This window comes from Diprion similis, chromosome 6, assembly GCF_021155765.1.
Source record: "Diprion similis isolate iyDipSimi1 chromosome 6, iyDipSimi1.1, whole genome shotgun sequence".
Taxonomy (NCBI): Eukaryota; Metazoa; Arthropoda; class Insecta; order Hymenoptera; family Diprionidae; genus Diprion; species Diprion similis.
The window spans coordinates 20,744,175-20,763,270 of NC_060110.1; the positions used below are offsets into that span (position 1 = coordinate 20,744,175).

A 19,096-nucleotide genomic window follows, 5' to 3' on the forward strand; every position below is an offset into this window, starting at 1 on the left:
TGAAAAAACTGAAAAAGGTCAGGAATAAGAATTCAGCTGGCAATTCATTCCTTAACCCCAGCCATTCGTTCCCTCCCTTCTTTCCTCCTCCATATCTTCATTCATCCTTATTTTCCCCTTCGCCAATAATGTTTGCAGCCTAACTGAAGCCTACGTAGAGCTTAAGACTCGACTGGGGAAAGTAAACATAAGTTACTACACAGCGTCCGACCAAGCGTTAAAACTCTGTAAGGCAACTCTTTTTCAGTCTCATCAACATTTCGGGTTCCTCTTTCTTGTTCCCTGGATGAGGATTTGACCTGACGTGAAACCGACTAACGAAGTCACTTGGGACCAGAAATGAGAACCCTTTTATATACGAAAGATCATGAATCCTGGATCATGAAACGTTGCTAATAATTCTGAAAGCCATCCATGATTCCTGCGCTCGGGTTTGGTCGATGAAATATGTTTGATTGCCACCCACTGATACCGGGATTCATGAATTTTTCAACGGGTACCTCGAGCTGCATGCATTAATCAGATAAGTACATTGTCGACCAAAAATTTCAAGCTTAGCGTTCCTAACTTGGCCAATTTTCTCTAACGTTAAATGATCCTCTCTGCACAACAGCGATGGACACCGTATTCAGACACTTCGCGGAGTTTGGTGCAGAAATGAATTACGCATCCTGTTGGCATTAGCCGTGGCGAACAGAACCGAGCCATGGAAAGCATGACACGAATGATAAATTGGATTCACTAAAGTGACAAAAACGCCTATACACCCAGTGCCCATTTTTCTTCCACTGTCTGTTTGCTTGTTTTTTCGGGGTCACTTTTTTGTTTGCTCATCCATTAGTTTATATACAATATACATATAACGTATTTATATTTTATATATGTTTCTCCCCCTTAGGGCACAAATATTTGCCGCCAATGATCCGCGGCAAAAATTTCATTTAATTTCATTGTCTGTCTATGCCGCAGATATTGCAATATATAATACACGAATTGGTGCGATAAATCCCGAGCAAAATTACTCGGGATAGCTTTTTTGTTCTTCGCGATTAGCCAAGAATTAAGACGTACGACTGAATTAGCTGGGACATCTAAATCAAAAGTTAGGAAAAGAGAAAAAATTGGTTTGAAATATCTTCAGTAATGTTCAATGCGCAAATTTTAATGATGGTGAACGTGAATCAAACCACCTCCCTTTACTCTATGTAATAGAAATGATTCTCAGCAAATTCGAGTAACGTAAGCAATGAGCAATCGATAATTTGAGAAAAGGTTTTGTAAGTAGAATGTGAAAAATGATTAAATTTTCGAGCTTTCGATCCGATCATAATATTCTACAGATCGTGGGAAAAATGTATGAACAGGTATCTTCAAAATGGATAAAAGTAGATTTATGTAAGTACGGTTTAACAGATGCTGGTCGAAAGTTATGTTTGACAATGAGCCTTACAACTTTATTATAATCTGATATTTTTTTAACACTTTTGAGATCATTTTCTGAAAATCTGGAAAGTGAGCTGAATGAGCGTGAAATCATGAAAATCGCATGAAAAACAGCAAAGTTCAATTATTTCGAAGGTTCTAAGGATAAAAACTTTTCTCAAGTTTATTAATGTCTCAGGATATGGCACTAAAATTTGATCACAATCATTGCTATTGCATAGTAGAGATGTTGTTTTACTTCTGTTCACAATCGTTAGCTTAAATAACATTGCTGGAGATTTTTTAAGCGATCCTTTCTCTTTTCTCAAGTTTTAACTCAACGTCAGAATTTCCGACCGATTAATCCTTATGACGTTTGGCATGACCATCCGTGCTTGTGTCGATGGACCACAAAAGGACTAATTCATGCTGCGTAAGGCCCCATACGTGACGTAACGTGCGACGCCAATTAGGATAAGTGCTAAATATTTCTAGATTCAGTCAGCCGTCCCACGTACCGCAATTCAAGGGAAAACGCAAATGCGCCCTGGGTTTCCAATTATTATACGACTAGGGACGCTTGCTGTCCCGATCCAAGGTTCATCTCTACTCACACATGAATTCAAACAGAATTACACCTGAGGTTTGCGAGCATGACCGGAATTAGAGATTGGTAAACGCCTGTGTCAACAAATTCGCTAGTATTCTCGTTCCAGATACTTAAACTTTTAAACGTTTCACAGTCAAATCTTCGGGACGAAATCTGACCGCGAATTTGTGGTATCCAACGTTTGGAAAACCGATTCAACGATGAGCTGATTGAAAAAGGGGGTTTTCGGTTATATCAGACGACGATTTGTACGAGCCCTACAACCTTGGCACACATCAGATACGATTTGGTATTATTCGTATTTTTTGTACTTCATCACGATTCGAATTTTTTCCAAACCAAACGCCGGCGGATTAAAGTTCAAAATCAATTTTTCGTCAAAAAGTAACGATTTTTCTGTTAAATTACCAAATGATGTGGTGATCGAAAAATGAAGGGGGGATCATGATGAAGACGGTAAACTACCGAGGAATACTGTCTTCAACATTGAAGTACATCGGCCTTGATCAGAACAATTGAAGAGGTTTGGCACAATTAAACTTTCCTGATCCGCAGACAGTTTGCTCTGTTCAAGCGACCAAGACAATCGGTTTGTAGAGTGTAAATCGTATATACACATCGCTACGAAATAGCGAGGAATTGAAGCTCCAATTTCGATTTGAACGTTGTCACGGATCCATGACGTTCAATGGTCCAATGGTTCTAATGCGACTAAGCTTTCCACCCCAATATTCCGCCACTTGAAATCACACCTGCGTGTGCACGTATTGTATCCACTCGCTCGTCTGTAAAGAAGTTCTCCGTTATTCTCGGGATATTTAATTCAATGCCGAAACTCGAATTTAAAGGAGATTTTGTAATCTGCCGTGTTGATCACTCTTCAGCGCCGCAATGCGTCCAAATATACATATCATAAAGCTCTGGTACATATTCGATTAGAGATTAGTTCTTCAAACCACGCGAAGTGGACCCCATGAGTGTTGGTTTTGGGCGTGTTTATATGTGCGGAATATATACACACACAACTTCTACGAATTCATCTCCCTGGCGCAAATTGAATTTTTCTGCACGTGACACACACCGTTTTCTATAAGGGCTTCACGATAATCCATTGACATCTCAGTCTTTTCGGAGAAATTCATTCCCTGTTAGGATTTGAACTGGATAGGTTGAAATTCCTCGTTATTCTGTGAGAATAGAATACACATAATATACGCTTAGTTAATTTACTGAGCCGAATGTAGTCATAAAATATGGTGAAAAGAAGGCGTGCTCTTATAGAGAAAAGTATAACTTCATCCAAAAATACAGCCTTCATCAATAATATACGATTACTCGCTTAAATCAACTGCAAAATACCAAACGCAAATGAATTCGTTTGACGAATGAGTAAATTCGATATATTCTTTGTTCATAATGACATTTTTTAAAATATACTTTGGTTGATCATCTTCCGCATTCAAAGAAATTTGGGATTTTGTTCGAAATTTATGAAGAAGGATTAATAAAAAATACGCTAAATTGCATACGAATAATTTAAATCCTGCTGAAGCAATTTTCAGTAATCTGTTATTATTTTAAATTACTTTGAAATAAAAGAACAGACTGCAGAATTATTCATCAAAAAAACTATTCATAATACGTGTCCTTCAGTCGAATTTCAGGTCATTTTTCCCTCAATCGATCTTGCAAACTAAGCAAGGTTTCTCGCAGGTTTGATCTCCGAAAAAATGTTCTCTCTTTTTACGGCGTAGACAAGCCTCGGTCAAAGCAAAATGCTGCTGCAGGTCAAAAGGCCGAGGGTTTTTTGCGGAGCGTTTTTCCTTACATTTTTCCCTTCTCAATTCTCGTCCATAAATGTCACCGTCAGCGTGACGCATACGTTTTTGTATGTCGCGCTGCCGAAAACGACATTTTTTCATAAAGACACGTCTAATATGGGTCTTTGATCCTGCCTGTCCAAGAATGAAAATTTATTTCTGTGAGGGTGTTGCAAATTTTCTTGGATAATAATGTACCTCCCCTTTGCAATAAACGACTAGTCGATGTAGCCTGAATGCATGTGAGCTGAGTTTATTTCTCAGTTTCATTGTGTTCATTCTGGCTGAGGATAAGAGGTCATCCAAGACCTTCTAACTTCTGAGAAAGCATACCTACTGCAGATAAATGACTTGAAGGTAAGGCTGAACTCTCCCCCAATATTGAGTAAGTTGACGGTTTATTATTTTCCATGAATGATCCAATAATCTCGTCTCCAGGGACTCCAGGGGATCCTGTTACGATACCATATTGTTATGGAATATCGGGATTTCGACGAAATTAATGAAACTGTAACCGATACAAGAATATTTTTACACAGCTATAACAACAACAATATTGGGTGGAACTGGAGTGCTAACTTTGTACGTAGTGAAAAAAATTTTCAATAAGCCTTGTCCCTGTATTATTCGTCTCTTTTCAGCTCTACTCTTGTAATTACTATGGTTGAAACGTATTTTCTCGCTCTGCCGAAATACGGGATATTTTCTAAGTGTAAAATTAGTTCGTTTATTTGTCAGAAAATTGTCTAATAAAAATGAAGTAACTTGAAAAGAGGGAAAGAAAAAAAAATACGCCCCGTAAAAACGTCCCATGGAAAAAAGGGAGAATAAAGTAAATAACGGATAAAATTTTACCGGGTGGGATACGTATAATATAGTTGAAATAAGTCGGAATAAACAGCGAATCCGCGAATGCTACACGCCTCGAGGAATTTAATTTGAACGCATCGTCGATGTTTGTTTGACGACACATTTCGCCTACAGAGATGGAAGAAAAATTCAATCAACAACAATACGACCCTGTCATCTGAGAATGGAAGGAGAAAATTTATTCCAGGCTTCGCGAAATGAGATATAGCATAAAGCAAAAATTTGCAGACGATCTTTTGCCTGGTTTCTAGAGGCCTATGAGTAGTTCTGGTAATCAAACTCTGAATTCGGTCTAACTTTGAGGTTCAATAGATCAAACCTATTCCTTAGCGAAATTGAACCGGGCTTACGATCAGAGTTGAGTTCATTGTCGGTTTAAGCCTTGGCAGAAATACTGCGTGTCTTAGTTTTGCAGTTTAAAATGATGCGTCTGATAACTTTGTGGTGAACATTTACCCAAATTGCATCCTGATTTATTTATTATAATGTTATTAAATATTAGATGTACTAATATTTGTATATGTACGTATTCCGGAGCTTTATTTCACCGGATCTCGCAGATGTTGAATTAGTTGAAAATATCACCAGGAAAAGGTGAAGTTTCTTGTACACATAAGAGGCTTTGGTGGCATCTGGATGAAATAAAAAAACTTGGCACAGTTCTGGCACTCAGTCAGCTCAACTGCGATAGTGCCATGAGGTATTATGCTTCATCGATGTTTCGTGTAAAACGCAACGCGGTTCTTTTTTTTTTAATCAAATAGAGATATTTTCACGGGAATAATAAGTGAACGCAAATGAGAGAAGAATTTTTCCAAACAATGAGAAATTGCTGAATAGCATTTGTATACCGACATCGAATTATCAATGAAGGCACTCGGTTAAATTACTCGTGGGACTCAAGTCCCAGTTACTTTGTTGCTATTCGTTTTCAACATTTCACAATTCGAGCTTCGTTCCCGTTTAAAGAACACCAATACTATCAAACATCCAATTGAATTCTACGGCCGCTTGTGGGAACTCAATTTGTCTCAATTTCAACTTTTCACGAGTGTCTCGTTTACCCAAGGGTTCCAAATTATTCGCGTCGTAACTTCTCAATGAGCAAAAGTTTTCCAACTACGTATACATTTATCGACTTTTAGTTTCCATTCGCTGCGGACCATTCTCTGTTATTTTCCTTATCTTGTACTTGTATGTATACGTACATCAGACTTTGTCAAATTAAGGTACTACATATGTATATAAATATACCTAAATTTTTTTGCCGTTACAAAGTCTAGACATTAGTTTTTGCCGTAGATACAAAAGAATCCTCTCGAAGTATATACATATAAAACCCTTAGCTGAAGTGTAAGCTCCGTGCTACAGAACACAATGTAGTTACTTTTTCTCATTCATATAACATGTAAAAAAACATCCCTTTTTCAGTCTCTTCGGGGAATTTTATCCAAATAATTGCAGCTACGATCTTAAATGTATATAGTCGTGTAAATCATTAAGGAGGTGCCCTGATCGATTCAGATATCAAAATCCACGTACTTTAAACGCAAAAAAGAGCTTAACAGTTCCATTCTATGCACAATTCTGATTAAAAAGACTCCAACATATTTTTATTTCATGCAGAAATAAAGAAATGGCCCGCAAATTACGAATTTACTATTGCGATTTAGTAGTCTTCGTGTCATTTCTTCATTGTTGCGTCAAATGAAAATTTATTCGATAAATGTTGAAATCGACCAGGGCACACCCTTAATTTATCTTCAAAAATGCTTGTAGTAATTTTTTTTATTTATTGCCTCAGAGTGACCAAATAGCAGACATTAGCAGAGTCAGGTTTTTTTACGTTGTTATTTAAGCTTGTACAACGTCGCAAAACCTTTTGGCGTTTATTACTGCTGCCATGCTCTCGAAAGAGGGACTTGAAATTCGTGACTGAGCGTCTTTAACTTTTATGTCTTACCTCCGGTTTATAATTATTTCAGTAAACGTAGATTAAATGGTGCGTATATTTACATTTTACAAGATAATATTTTTCTACCAGCACAGCTACCCCTCCCAGGCCGTCGTTTATGGAAATAGGGAAAGTCTGATGACTCTGCGGGCCAATATTTATGTGATATGGAAGTTGGTAACGCAGATGTACATACATAAGCACCGGTTGAGATCACCTGAACAAGGTTTAAACCGAAATTGGCTAATTACCGTTCAGCGTAATGAGAAATTACTCTTCAATTCCCTGCCTGCTGCGAAGGACGTAAAGACAGAATCTTACACCTGGTTCACTTTATATAATAATAATAATAATATGAACGTGTGAAATTACTTTTCAAAGAAGCCAAAGGGTTCAAAAGTCTTGATCCCTGTCGTTTCGAGGCTTATCGTTGCTGGCATAATTAGCAGAGGGAGAGATTTTTCGTTGTAAAACTAAGGGTGTCATCCCACATCCTTCCTTTGCTGTCCTTTGACGTGACGAAATCAATTAATGGTCCTCAAAGAGACGGGTGATACCTAAATGTGCCTTAATTTGGTTCGTTAACCAGTACTAAACGTGCTTTCGCCACCGCGGAACAGGCCTACACAACATCGTTACCTCAAGTACTAACCAAATTATTAACTCGCCATGATTTTGCGATGGCTATTAACCAATTGCCGAGGATACATACTTACGTGAATTTGTAAGGTGCGCGTGCACAAAGGCCCTCCAGATTTTGATTTTACCATTTTCAACAGAGTTTAGAATCTCCAATCAGCTGTTATTCACAGGGAAAGACAAGGGGAGGTGCTCACAAACACTTTACATGCTAATGAGGAATTTCGCAGCGTGCAGCTTTGCTTTATCCTAATTTATTGCCGGCAAGTAGGTACACGTATAAGAGTAGACGGCTGGAAAAGTGAGTGCATTTGGAAATTTATATCTTGACGACCAATTATGCTAATCGATTGATGCTTGTTTTACGCAAATATACGGAGGTCGGGCTTTAATTAAATCTTCTTTTCGATGCGGAATCAATCAACCCCAAGCCTTGTTATTGACAATATCGTCAACCATTTCGCTCGGCGATATGTCTCGCGGTATCCAGGATATCCTAAAAAGGTCCTTTTAACCGATGTGCTTCAAATTTTCAGGCAGTCTTCTCAGATTTCTTAGAGGTTCCTACAATTTGCCTCCTCGATTCGAAGAATCATTTTTTAATGTAAGCTTCTTTCTTTCTTTCTTGTTTCAGACGGTGTCAGTTAGCGTGAGCATCCTGACTCTGACGTTCATTTCAATCGATCGTTGGTACGCCATCTGCTTCCCGCTGAAGTTCAAATCGACAACAAGCCGAGCCAAGACAGCGATAATAATAATTTGGGTAGTCGCCCTACTTTTCGGTGAGTAGCTGATCGAAATTATTTTGTTCAAGGGAAAAGAAAGTCGCTAGCGTCAGCTTTCTCGCACTTCTGGGGGAAGTATTTGCACGGGCAAACGAGCTCTATATTTGTGTTTGATATTTACTGAGGATTTCCATTTCGGTCCAGATCTCCCGGACTTGATGGTGCTTCAAACTGTGCAGCACAAGTACAGGGTCGAGACGATTTTCTTCACTCAGTGCGCTCCTTCCTGGAGCCACAAGAGTGAGGCAACCTTCATCATCATCAAACTGGTCATCTTGTACACCGCCCCTCTACTATTCATGAGTATCGCATACTGGCAAATCGTACGCGTTCTCTGGAGGAGTGACATTCCTGGACACAATTGTAAGTAAACCTCAGCAGGCTAACTCAGCTTCATGCTTTCGTATCAAAGAGAAGAAAATTGTGTAATTACCCGGAGAATCCTGTTGTCATATTGACTTTGGAAAAATTGAGAATAGCTGGTGTATTATTTTCCGGCACTTGATAAAGGGTTTTTTCCTTTTCTATGATACCCAAGTCAATAGCAGTCCAATAAAATGGTGATACTTTGGAATTCGTTTATATTACACGAGGAGAGGAGACATCGTTCAGATTTGTGAGCGGAAATTGCCTTCAAGAGTAAAAGCAATTTCGCGGGAGATATTGAGTCAAAAATACGTTTCTTTTGGAAGTTTAACGTTCATTTTTCGAATATACGCTTCATCCATTACCAAATCTATACGTATTGGAGGCGGAGCATCAGATATGCGAAGTATACGAGAAAAGATATAATGTTTGCGCGATAATGAAGGGTGCATGTAATCCGGCTTGCAATCTGTGCCAGTATTCGAGGAGTAATAAACCGAGGCTCAAATACGTGAAAGCGTGTATCGGAATATCTGTTTACGAGGTATCGCAGGTCGCATGCCACATGTTCGTGTCGCTTCAGAGTTCAGGGGTCAGAAATCCATGTTTTCAAATGTCTACTCGCAGGCCAACTAAATCATTAATCTAAAATAGCAGCAATAGGAATATGAAGCACTTGTCAGTCGAAGGATGAGACCGAAGTTGGAGATCGGTTGTAAAAAAATTCGCGGCAATTTCTTTTTTTCAATCTGTAAACGATGATTTTCCTCCCACTAAAATAGCCATGACGATGTTCTTAATCTGAGTTACTCTGAACTCTTTCCACTTTCGCAAATCTGTTTGGGAATCATGTTATACGCATACCATGCAAAATCAATAACCGTTTATTCAATTGTAGCTTCAATAATAATATACACTGGAGAGTAGAATAAAGATCGATATTAAGTGATCGAGGGGGATGATAATAGGTACATAAATGCTCCCCACGAAGTAGCTGATTCTTGTAGTAATAATATTTCTGAAACACTCAGAGCTAATAATTCTCTTTCGAGCCACGCTAAATGCGGATTGTTATGGTTCGAATAGAGCCAGAATTAGAACGTCATTGTCTGAATTACCCAAGTCTGAACAAGGTTTCAATTCACGACACTTCAATTTCTACGCTTAATATTTATACACGGGGGGTAAAATAAGCCTTTAGATGTTATTCTTTAGGATTGGATTCGTTGGGAGTATTTAAGTTAAGTTCGTTGTTTTTCGTGTATCGATGAGCAGTCGATTCATAAACCAAATTGAAAGGATTTTTGTTATAAATTTGTCTGTTGAAATGGTGCGTGAACTTTTTTTTATGCAAAACATCGAAACCTATAAAATTTCAACGACACCCAGGATTAATAAAAAAAAAAGTAACTCGAAATGTGAACGAACGTTTCAAATATTTCCACATTTTTATTTCTGCAAAAGGAAATTCTTTCACCTGTAGTTATCGGATGAATTTCTGTTCCAATATTCTGGAGAATCACGTAAAAGCGAAAAGTGATTTTTGTACAAAGCAACGCTCTTGTTCGTCAAGATTTCTTTGCTACTTTCTTTTCCACACTGTATTTTCTTAATTTGTCAAGTATTGCGAGTAGAAGAGAACGGATGCGTAAATTATCGATATGATTTGGGAAAAACCAGCCAGTATAGGCAGATTCACGTACACACAAGTGATTCAAGCCTGAGGTGCGTACGTGCCAAAGTAATCGAAGGGGAAGTTAACGATCGGGGGACAAAAGGGAGGGTGTTATCCGGCTACAGGCAGGATATCGCAGATATTATCTACGAGTGGGTATAACCCAACCTAAGCCCCATCTATACGAAAAGTTATAACGTGGTTTATTTCATTTTTAGTTTCGAGCAGAGGGAGTCACGTAATAGCGACCACCAACAACCCTGGTAATCTCGAGGGTCAGTTAAGGTCTAGGAGAAAGGCTGCCAAAATGCTCGTAGCTGTTGTACTGATGTTCGCTGTATGCTACTTTCCAGTTCATCTACTGTCCATTCTAAGGTATACGTTATTATATAATATATATATATAATATACATATAACGTACGTATCGGTATATTACTTACCAAGGAAGCCTGCTAAGTGCAAGTTTCAAAACTACTTCATTGTCAAACAGCAAATTACCATGCAGGTACACGAGGGATTTCTCTTCTACTTTTCTCTTCTACTACACAGATTTGGGATGTATGGGACGTACAGTTATTTCAAGAATGTTAAGACAAAAAAATATGACTAAGCACAGCTTCAATAAGTTTAACTGAACATCAAAAAATTATAACTAAGAATTTGAAAAAAGTTCCTGTAATCTAGAAAAAGTGTTTTCTTCTTCTTTATTGAAAAATTTTCACAGTTCGGTTTCATTTTGATGAACAATAGCTTATTTTGATCGTAACTGAATACATGATATAATAAAAATCGTCACATTGTAAGACAAAATTTTTCTCAAGCTGGTTAATTGGAAAAAAATCCGATACATTATACAATCGTTATGATTAACAGATGATAAACTTATGATTTAGAAATAAATACGTTATTTTTATCAGAAATATAAAACGGACTATCTATACGAAGAATTTATCTGCTAATGAAATTAGCTATTGTTTGTTGAAATCGGAAAAGCAGTGTCGTTTTTTCGATGAAAGATGATAGACTAACGTCGCTTATCTGGATTTGTTGAGATCGTCAGATCTTTAGGTTTTTAGCTATATGTAACTAGATTAGTTCAAATAATGAGATCATGCAAGCCTTTGTTTCGTCACGTTTTCGACCTGACTGTACGTCCAGTACCCTTCTGATTGAATTCCCGTATCCATATGTCGATTTCGGAATTCTGTTGACTCTGATTCATCGTATCATGTCGTTGAATCGCTGCTGGTCGTCTGCACGTTAATCTAGAACATGTATAACCCACTTAACACGAATTTAGAAACACACGCCATTAGTTTCCGAGGAAAAAACGTGTTCTAGAATGTGTATCCAAGCTCAAGCCCTGATAGCACCGTTGTGTCGTGAAATATAGTTATTATAAAATCTCGCACATTGAGGAAAAATTAATTGCAATTTCTCGAGCCATCTGTACCAGCTTCTACAGAGCTTCATTTCCTGCTCCGGGCAGTAATTGAAAATGCATGAACAAAAGTATTCAATAGTCTAGAAACCGTTTCACGAGCTAGAGCGAATCGAGAAAATCATTTCTCTTCGAGGCTGTACATAAGAGAAGATTCAATAACGTTTGTCTTAGACGTTCTACACTGCAATTTATCGAATGCAGTTTGGTTTAACGTCCATTTTTATCCCAGATATACAGTGGAGCTTAAGGCGAACCAGACGACGAAGACTATCAGTTTGTTGGCTCATTGGCTCTGCTACGCAAACAGCGCAGTGAATCCTCTCATCTACAATTTTATGAGCGGTAAGTAAATCACCCAGTGTACGGATATCGTCGGCTCAAAGTAATTTGATCAAATTTAATCGTCCTAAAGCATCTTTCTTTCGATTTACAACAATAAGCACGCGTACTTCGCTTGGTTGATTAAGATATCAAAGATGCAACACACAAGCACGCACGTATGGAACATTATTATGCCCGTGGAAACCAAAGATTCAGTTCGTCACTCATTTACGACACTCTGCAAGTTTTGACATCGCACGTGTCACATATTATATTTCCTAAGAATGCTTAGACACACATAGGTATAAATATTTTTTGCACATCCTTCAAGTCTCTGGAATATTCGTACGCATTAAACGAAAATTAAATACAATGGATATAAGTTTGTATATTAATATACACACGAAGAATGTGTGCGTTAGACAAAAAAAATTGATCGAGGTAAAGTTCAGTACACTGCACAATATGCGGCGAGGGTGAAATTATAATCACTTTTCAACCAGTCATTATTCCTGTCCCTTTTCTTCCTTCTTATCAACCACCTCGTATCCTCATTTAAAAACCAACGATCATTGTCTTCCCTGCAAATTCTTCCGGAACGTCGAAGAATATATAAGAGAACCCATTTGCACGCATTCGTGAGCATTTGAATTCGGAATGCCATTACGGGTCGCGATATTTCTCGAGTTGCGAAAATGATGGGTTTAAAGATTAGAGACAAAAAATGTCTACCTAACATTAGGTACCATCACTGTCTTTGGTAGATGTATACTGCATTTTTTTACGAAAGGATCAAACTGGAAAAAAATTCTGAAAAAGTTATTCCATGCGAATAGCATCAAGGTATAATCAAAACGCTGTTTTAAATCATTGAATTATGAATGTTATCGTCCTGAACTTTGTTATTCTCCACCCACGGTTAATAATTAATAACCATAACTGTAATGGTTTTACGCCGGTTTCCTCGACACAAAGCAAAGAGGGTCAGAGTTTTGTCCCGTTTACATATTTACGTCCAAAGACCAAATTATTCATGATACCACCACACACACCTTTGCCGGACATAATTAGTTTGAAATGGGATCTCTATATGGCGTTATATACCAGAATTAATTCCCACACCGTAGTAGCCGAAATCCAATTTGCGTTGGGAAAGCAAGATGTAATAAATAATCCAAACCCAATTTTCCTATGCATCCTTTTATCCAAGGAGGACTGGCAAACAAATGTTATGTACATCCAGTATCAAGTATCACGGTTTATACATATACTTGTTACATTATCAATTAGGCTACTTACGATTAGAATTAGACTCCCGATAATATTTTGTGAGCAATAAAACGTGAATAAATCAGAGGTGCTGACAACGATGGATTTCTGATTCGTTTCCAGGTAAGTTCCGGCAGGAGTTTCGTCGCACGTTCCTGGACTGTTCGCCGAACAACGAGATCGGTGGTGTGAGTCGTCGGCCGACGATACCGAGCGGTTATCGGCTTTCGCAAAATCGGCGTGACCTTTGACCCTCGCAATCAGTGCGGCGTGTCACCTGGGCCAAGCGTTCGTTCGAGAGTCGAATGGATCCAGAAACTATCGAAGAAAATGCGGGACCAGCAGACAGACGGATTTCTTCCAGTGTTGGTACCTGCAGGATCGAGTTTACCTACAGATCGTACACCTGAGCCTGCGCTGCCTCGAGCAATTTCAAAGAATCTGCTGCAGCGAAGTCGAAGGAAGGAAAAGAAACGATCGTTAAATTCCAACGATCGGCTGATCTTTAATTAGTCAAAACTCAAGTGTATGTGGGGGCTTATCCTCGTGAATTCATTGATTGCTATCAATGTTTGACCACCCGTTGATATATATATGTATAATATTAATATAGGTGTATGAATTTTCCACCAGATGTTCAAATATCATTGCTATAACTGCATATAATGCAGTGGCGAAATTATTTATTGTGGCAATGTTTAAAAAGTACAATTTATTTTTCTTTATCATGATCATGATGGATCTTAATACTTGAAAGACTTTGAACCAACGTTTTTTTTTTTAAATACCAAAATGGCATAATTCTTTTTCAGATGATCTATTACATATATTATCAAATCATGCATTGGTAATACTGCTGTGAGTATCAGTGAAGATACATTATTGAATAAAGATGTTAATTTCGAATAAAAATCACGGAAACTTGAACAAAGTCCTTATGATTAGTTTTACGGGCATTCGGTGTGCTAATTCATCAAAATTTAAGACTGTATGTTGAATTTTACGTGCGGTATCAAATGAACGACTCTTAACTTCTACTGCCTGGATAAAATAATTTGCATCATTATTTTTTGAAATAATGAAATTACAAAAAAAAAAAATATAAGTTTATTAAAATTATTAGACGCACAGTAAGAGTAATGATATTGTAATTATAAATATTTTATCAAAGTTTATACTGATGTTATTCTTGATGGAAATCGCGAAACCAAATTGAACACGCGTATACGTACATGTATTGTAATATGTATGCATGAAATGCCTCTGTATATAACACAGCATAAATCATCATTAACATTGTACGATTTTGTAAATGAAAGTAACTTACGAACCTTAGTGCAGAAAATCTGCAAAATCCATCGAGATGAAGATGAAATAAAAACGGTTGAAACCGGTATTGATGTACTGGATCATCCGTCGTCTATTTTCGTAATTGTTGAGAAACGCTCTATAATCCCCGATATATATATATATATACATATATATGAACATTGCACGTACTTAATAAACTTTAAATGTAAACTCATGGTAAAGTGATGAGTACTTATGACATGGTATAACGATGCCACACATAAATATAATGTAAATTATAATTTTGTACAAATACTACGGGGAACTATTACGCTAAGGTGTTGAAAAAAGGAAAACTACATCATCGTATACGAATCCTTCAGTGTTACTCGGCTGCTTAAATACATGATAATAATTGTTACTACCGTTTAAAGAATTACCAGATAAGAATTGGTCATGACGTGTAACTATAGTCGAATCTCGATCATGCCCCACGTGAGGTGATCGGACCAAATTGATCTACAATTTTTAATTTTATCCGATATACTGGTTAGACTATAACAATAAAAATACCATCAACTCACCGTTACTAATAAAATAATTTGTACTGTATAAAAACTTATTAGTATTTGTATTTCCCGGAAGAAAAAAAATGTAATGGAACATTTATTGTAAAACCGTTGCTTCGTGTTGGATAGTAAATTTTGTGCCATTACCACTTGGATAAATTGAATACTTACCTCAGATTCACCTTAAGGTTTGAAAAAATGAACAGAATGAAAACCAAAACGTTCAATTTCTTATCGGTAACCAGAACTCGAAATTATTTTCAACTTTCCCGTAGCAACGATCAATTTTCTCCTATTTCACAATTCAACTTTGATCTCTGCGAGTTTTTATGAATATTGTAGCCACACAAACAACTCATAAGCTTCGCTAAACAATGACAAGTGAAACAAAATAGTCCGTTCAATTTGGTATTCATTCAGTTTTCTGTGATCCTAGGATCCCATTCCTTCCCCCCTTGTGATTCGTCGCCCCGAGCCACATTACGCACAAGCTTTACTCTATATTAATCTATATAAGTAGGTTCATAATCAAAATTAGAAAGATACGACTTTTTCGTAATAATGTTTTTCGACCAACCAGTCTGGGGTTTTACGATATAGATTACACATAATCCGATTTTATTAACGGTAAATCAATCGCAGAATAAACTAGTCAAAATACTTTATACGCAACTGATGAGTGTTAATTAAATTCCTAAAATCTGCATGTTATAGGAAAGTTTCGCAAGGAATTTCGACGGACCTTTTGTTGCCCAGGCGGAGGTGGATCTAGCGGACGAGGAGCTTATAAAATGGCCAGAGGAGGTAGCACTCCATGCCATCGATCAAATACGAATAATACTCGATCGCAGCCGACCAACAACAACAATAACGTTCAACAAAGTACGGAGTTGATACCCCTGAGCGCTGTAACGAATCCTCAAAAAAACGACAAACGAGACCAACTGTAATTTTCATCTATAATAAAATCGGAAATCCATCAAGAGTACCTACTGTGCAGTGTGTAGCGACGAATATCCAAAGCAGAAAATCAGGCTAGGGAACTATAAATTTAAATTTGATGATTTAAGGTGTAGTGTAGCATATTTTTAGGGCCTGTCTACAAAGGGATTGGTCAAATAATCGTTGAAATGAACCTAGTCAGGATTTTTCAAAAATCGATTTTTTTTTTTATTTAATTTTCGTAATGTATGTACATCAGTACATACATTCGATATATGCACAGAAAATTTCCTGTCGATCCGACTAATATTCTCAAAGTTGCGCGCACATTTGCAAAGATGCCCCGGAGCGTTTGAAGGTTCTTGTGAAACTTTGAACGCGTTTTTCTCAAAAATGTGTTTTTAAAGTCGGTGAGCAAGATTTCTCGGAATCGGCTAAATCAATCAGTCTCAAATTTTTACACAAGCTTTATGAATATATTATTTAGTCCCTGATCGAAGGTTTTTTCTCGCCAATCAATATTTTCCATTTTATAAACAAATCGAGGCGATAATTTTTATGGAAAATCGAATTTTTTATATTTTGAGAAGCCGCCGTTTTGTTAAAATTTAATATTTTGCTTATTCCTTCGATTACAAACCAGATAATACCTTATATTAACTAAATCCTTGTTGATTTTTCATTTCGGATTATGCAGTCCAGAGATATCTTTCTCATCGCAAGACGCCTTTTTTAGAGATGCCCCCGGAGGTCGACTATAGCAGCTTTAAAGATAGTTTTTTCTGTTAAGTAAAAAGTATCAGAATGAAGTTCAATGTTACTACAATATGGAGAGGTCTAGTTTTCTATATTAATAAATTGAAATGTCTCTTCATAAAAAATCTTTGAAAAATCGCAATTTTCGGCCACTTGACTAGGTATAAGCCATAATACTGAATGATGAATCCCTTTGAAGTAATGTGAACAGCAAGACGCAAATATTCCACCGGTTTCAGAACAAGAAAATGATCACCAAAAGGCGTTGAATACATGAATTACCTAAAATTTCCAGTTAATAAAATAGTTTTATTTTCTTTCTACCGTTCAACCAGATTTTTTAATTATTTTCACGTGTTAAATGATCATACCATAATATTCTCTGCCGTATTTCGGTTCAATTAAAATAAATATCTGTATCGCTTTGTCCACAAACGTAACGGTTTATAATTTACAGCTTGCATATTTGATTTATTACCGGAATTTACGCTGATTAAAGCTGTAAGTTATTGGGATTTAACCTATGAAATCAATTTTTGAGACTCTAATAAAATTCCACATCTAAAGCTACCACCTTTCCTGATTTCTCAACGAATTTTCCAGCTCTAGATACTCAGTCTCTGATTTAACACACAGTCAATAAATTTTTGTGGCAATCGGGTCTTTGTACAGACTCGTTTGCTGGTGTTAGTCGATTTCCAATTACAGGAAAAATTTATTCAATTTGCGTTAGACGAGAGGCTGAGACTCTAGTATAAATACTGGTTTATCTGGATTTACATTCGTATACACACCATATTATATGTATAAAGATATTCAAAAAATTTTTACATTTGTCATTTAAATGTATCACCCAATCGAAACATTCCTGAACGCTTAATAAGATGAAGATAAATCTTTAACATGAATACAGTATATTCATAGGTATATTATATTTCATATAAGCGATTCAAAAAACTCTCTCTTATCGGCCAACATTGGCAGTTTACGTATCATTGCGGAATTTAAGTTCGCTACGAAAACGCCGATCAGATTGCTTGATACGGCCTGAACAGTAAAATTTGGATTTTGGATTGTCTTGGTGGTAAGTGACTAGAGCCCCATGAGATTCGCAACATACCTTGAAAGTTATCTATGATTATTGGCGGAGGTCGATCAGAAATGAAACTATTAATCTGGAAGCCTATTTCTAAAAAATACTTTATAGTGATATACTTTATATTATTTGTTTATTTATTGCGACTGGTTAGTATCGTGATTGCTTGATCCACTGCAATTTAAACATGAATGAATTGTGGTAATTGGAAAGAAATTTAACAAGCAGATATATATATATATATATATATACATATATATATTACGATACAAAAAATTGGAATTATTAAATTAAAGTGCAGGAGATGTAAGTATTGCCAGAGTATTTAATTTCAGCCTCAACACATTTATAATTAATTTAAATAAATTTGTTATTTCAATCATTTTTTAGCAGTATAAAATTAACATTTTTTTCTGCAAATACAACATACGGTATACACATATATAGGTACCTATATACATACATATATATACCTTTATAAGATAGAAAATATAAACGTAAAACATAGGAATTGTCGCGTATCATTTCTATAAAACGGAAAGCAAACTAAAAATAAAAATAACTGTCAAATTAATGTAATCGATTCTGTTTGTTTTCATTTATCTTTTTTTTCACGAGACGTTTACTTGCCCCTTTAAACCTATACATGATTTCTTATAGTCCTTATACGAGGAATAAATAAGTTAAGTATTAGTTAACATTTGTGTAAAATTCAACTTGCATAACAAATATGTTAGTAAGTATATTAAACGAAGAGATGCGGCGTAAGAACGAATATTTCAATCAAGCTGTTAGCTGATAATAAATGCTTAATAAACTCGTAAAATCGTTTCACTATGTATCATTAATTGCACCGCCGTATACCTCTCTACGAAAGAAATCAATCAAAATATAATACTGAATTTTTCAACAGAATACGTACACTCCAACAAGAGATATTTTTCAATGAGCGGTACGAAACAAGATAATTAATGTTTTTAAATATTCTGTAACCAAACACTTTGTCCAAAACCAGCATGAAATTATGTATGTACAAACTGCAACGCGCAGTCCTTTTCTTTTCAAGTATATAACACATTTTCTTTAAACAATTTTCATAAAATGATTACTCCGAAATATTAAATCATGTACATAATACTAAATTGTTGATATATTCCTGGTTTGGATCAAAATGGACTAATTATAGAATACTCCTATCAAGTTTCAGAAATTCTCGATAAATAATGCGATAATACTCCTATGTGAATTTACGAGACTGTACAGTTCC

The 19,096-nt window shown here is 36.4% G+C and overlaps 1 protein-coding gene across 2 annotated transcripts in view; it reads left to right on the forward strand.

Annotated features, from left to right (window-relative positions):
- The window catches only part of LOC124407227 (orexin receptor type 2-like), a 36,684-nt gene extending 19,965 nt beyond the window's left edge, over positions 1-16,719 (forward strand). Inside the window, exons 2-6 of one of the 2 annotated variants that reach the window (XM_046883179.1) lie at positions 7,950-8,097; positions 8,245-8,463; positions 10,360-10,516; positions 11,816-11,928; positions 13,300-13,878. In XM_046883179.1, the coding sequence (XP_046739135.1) occupies positions 7,950-8,097; positions 8,245-8,463; positions 10,360-10,516; positions 11,816-11,928; positions 13,300-13,427 (765 nt within the window). In that variant the 3' untranslated portion in view covers positions 13,428-13,878. Of the gene's footprint in view, positions 1-7,949; positions 8,098-8,244; positions 8,464-10,359; positions 10,517-11,815; positions 11,929-13,299; positions 13,879-15,749 lie in introns of those variants that run through there. The other variant, XM_046883178.1, reaches the window with a different exon arrangement.
- Positions 16,720-19,096: the final 2,377 nt, after the last annotated feature.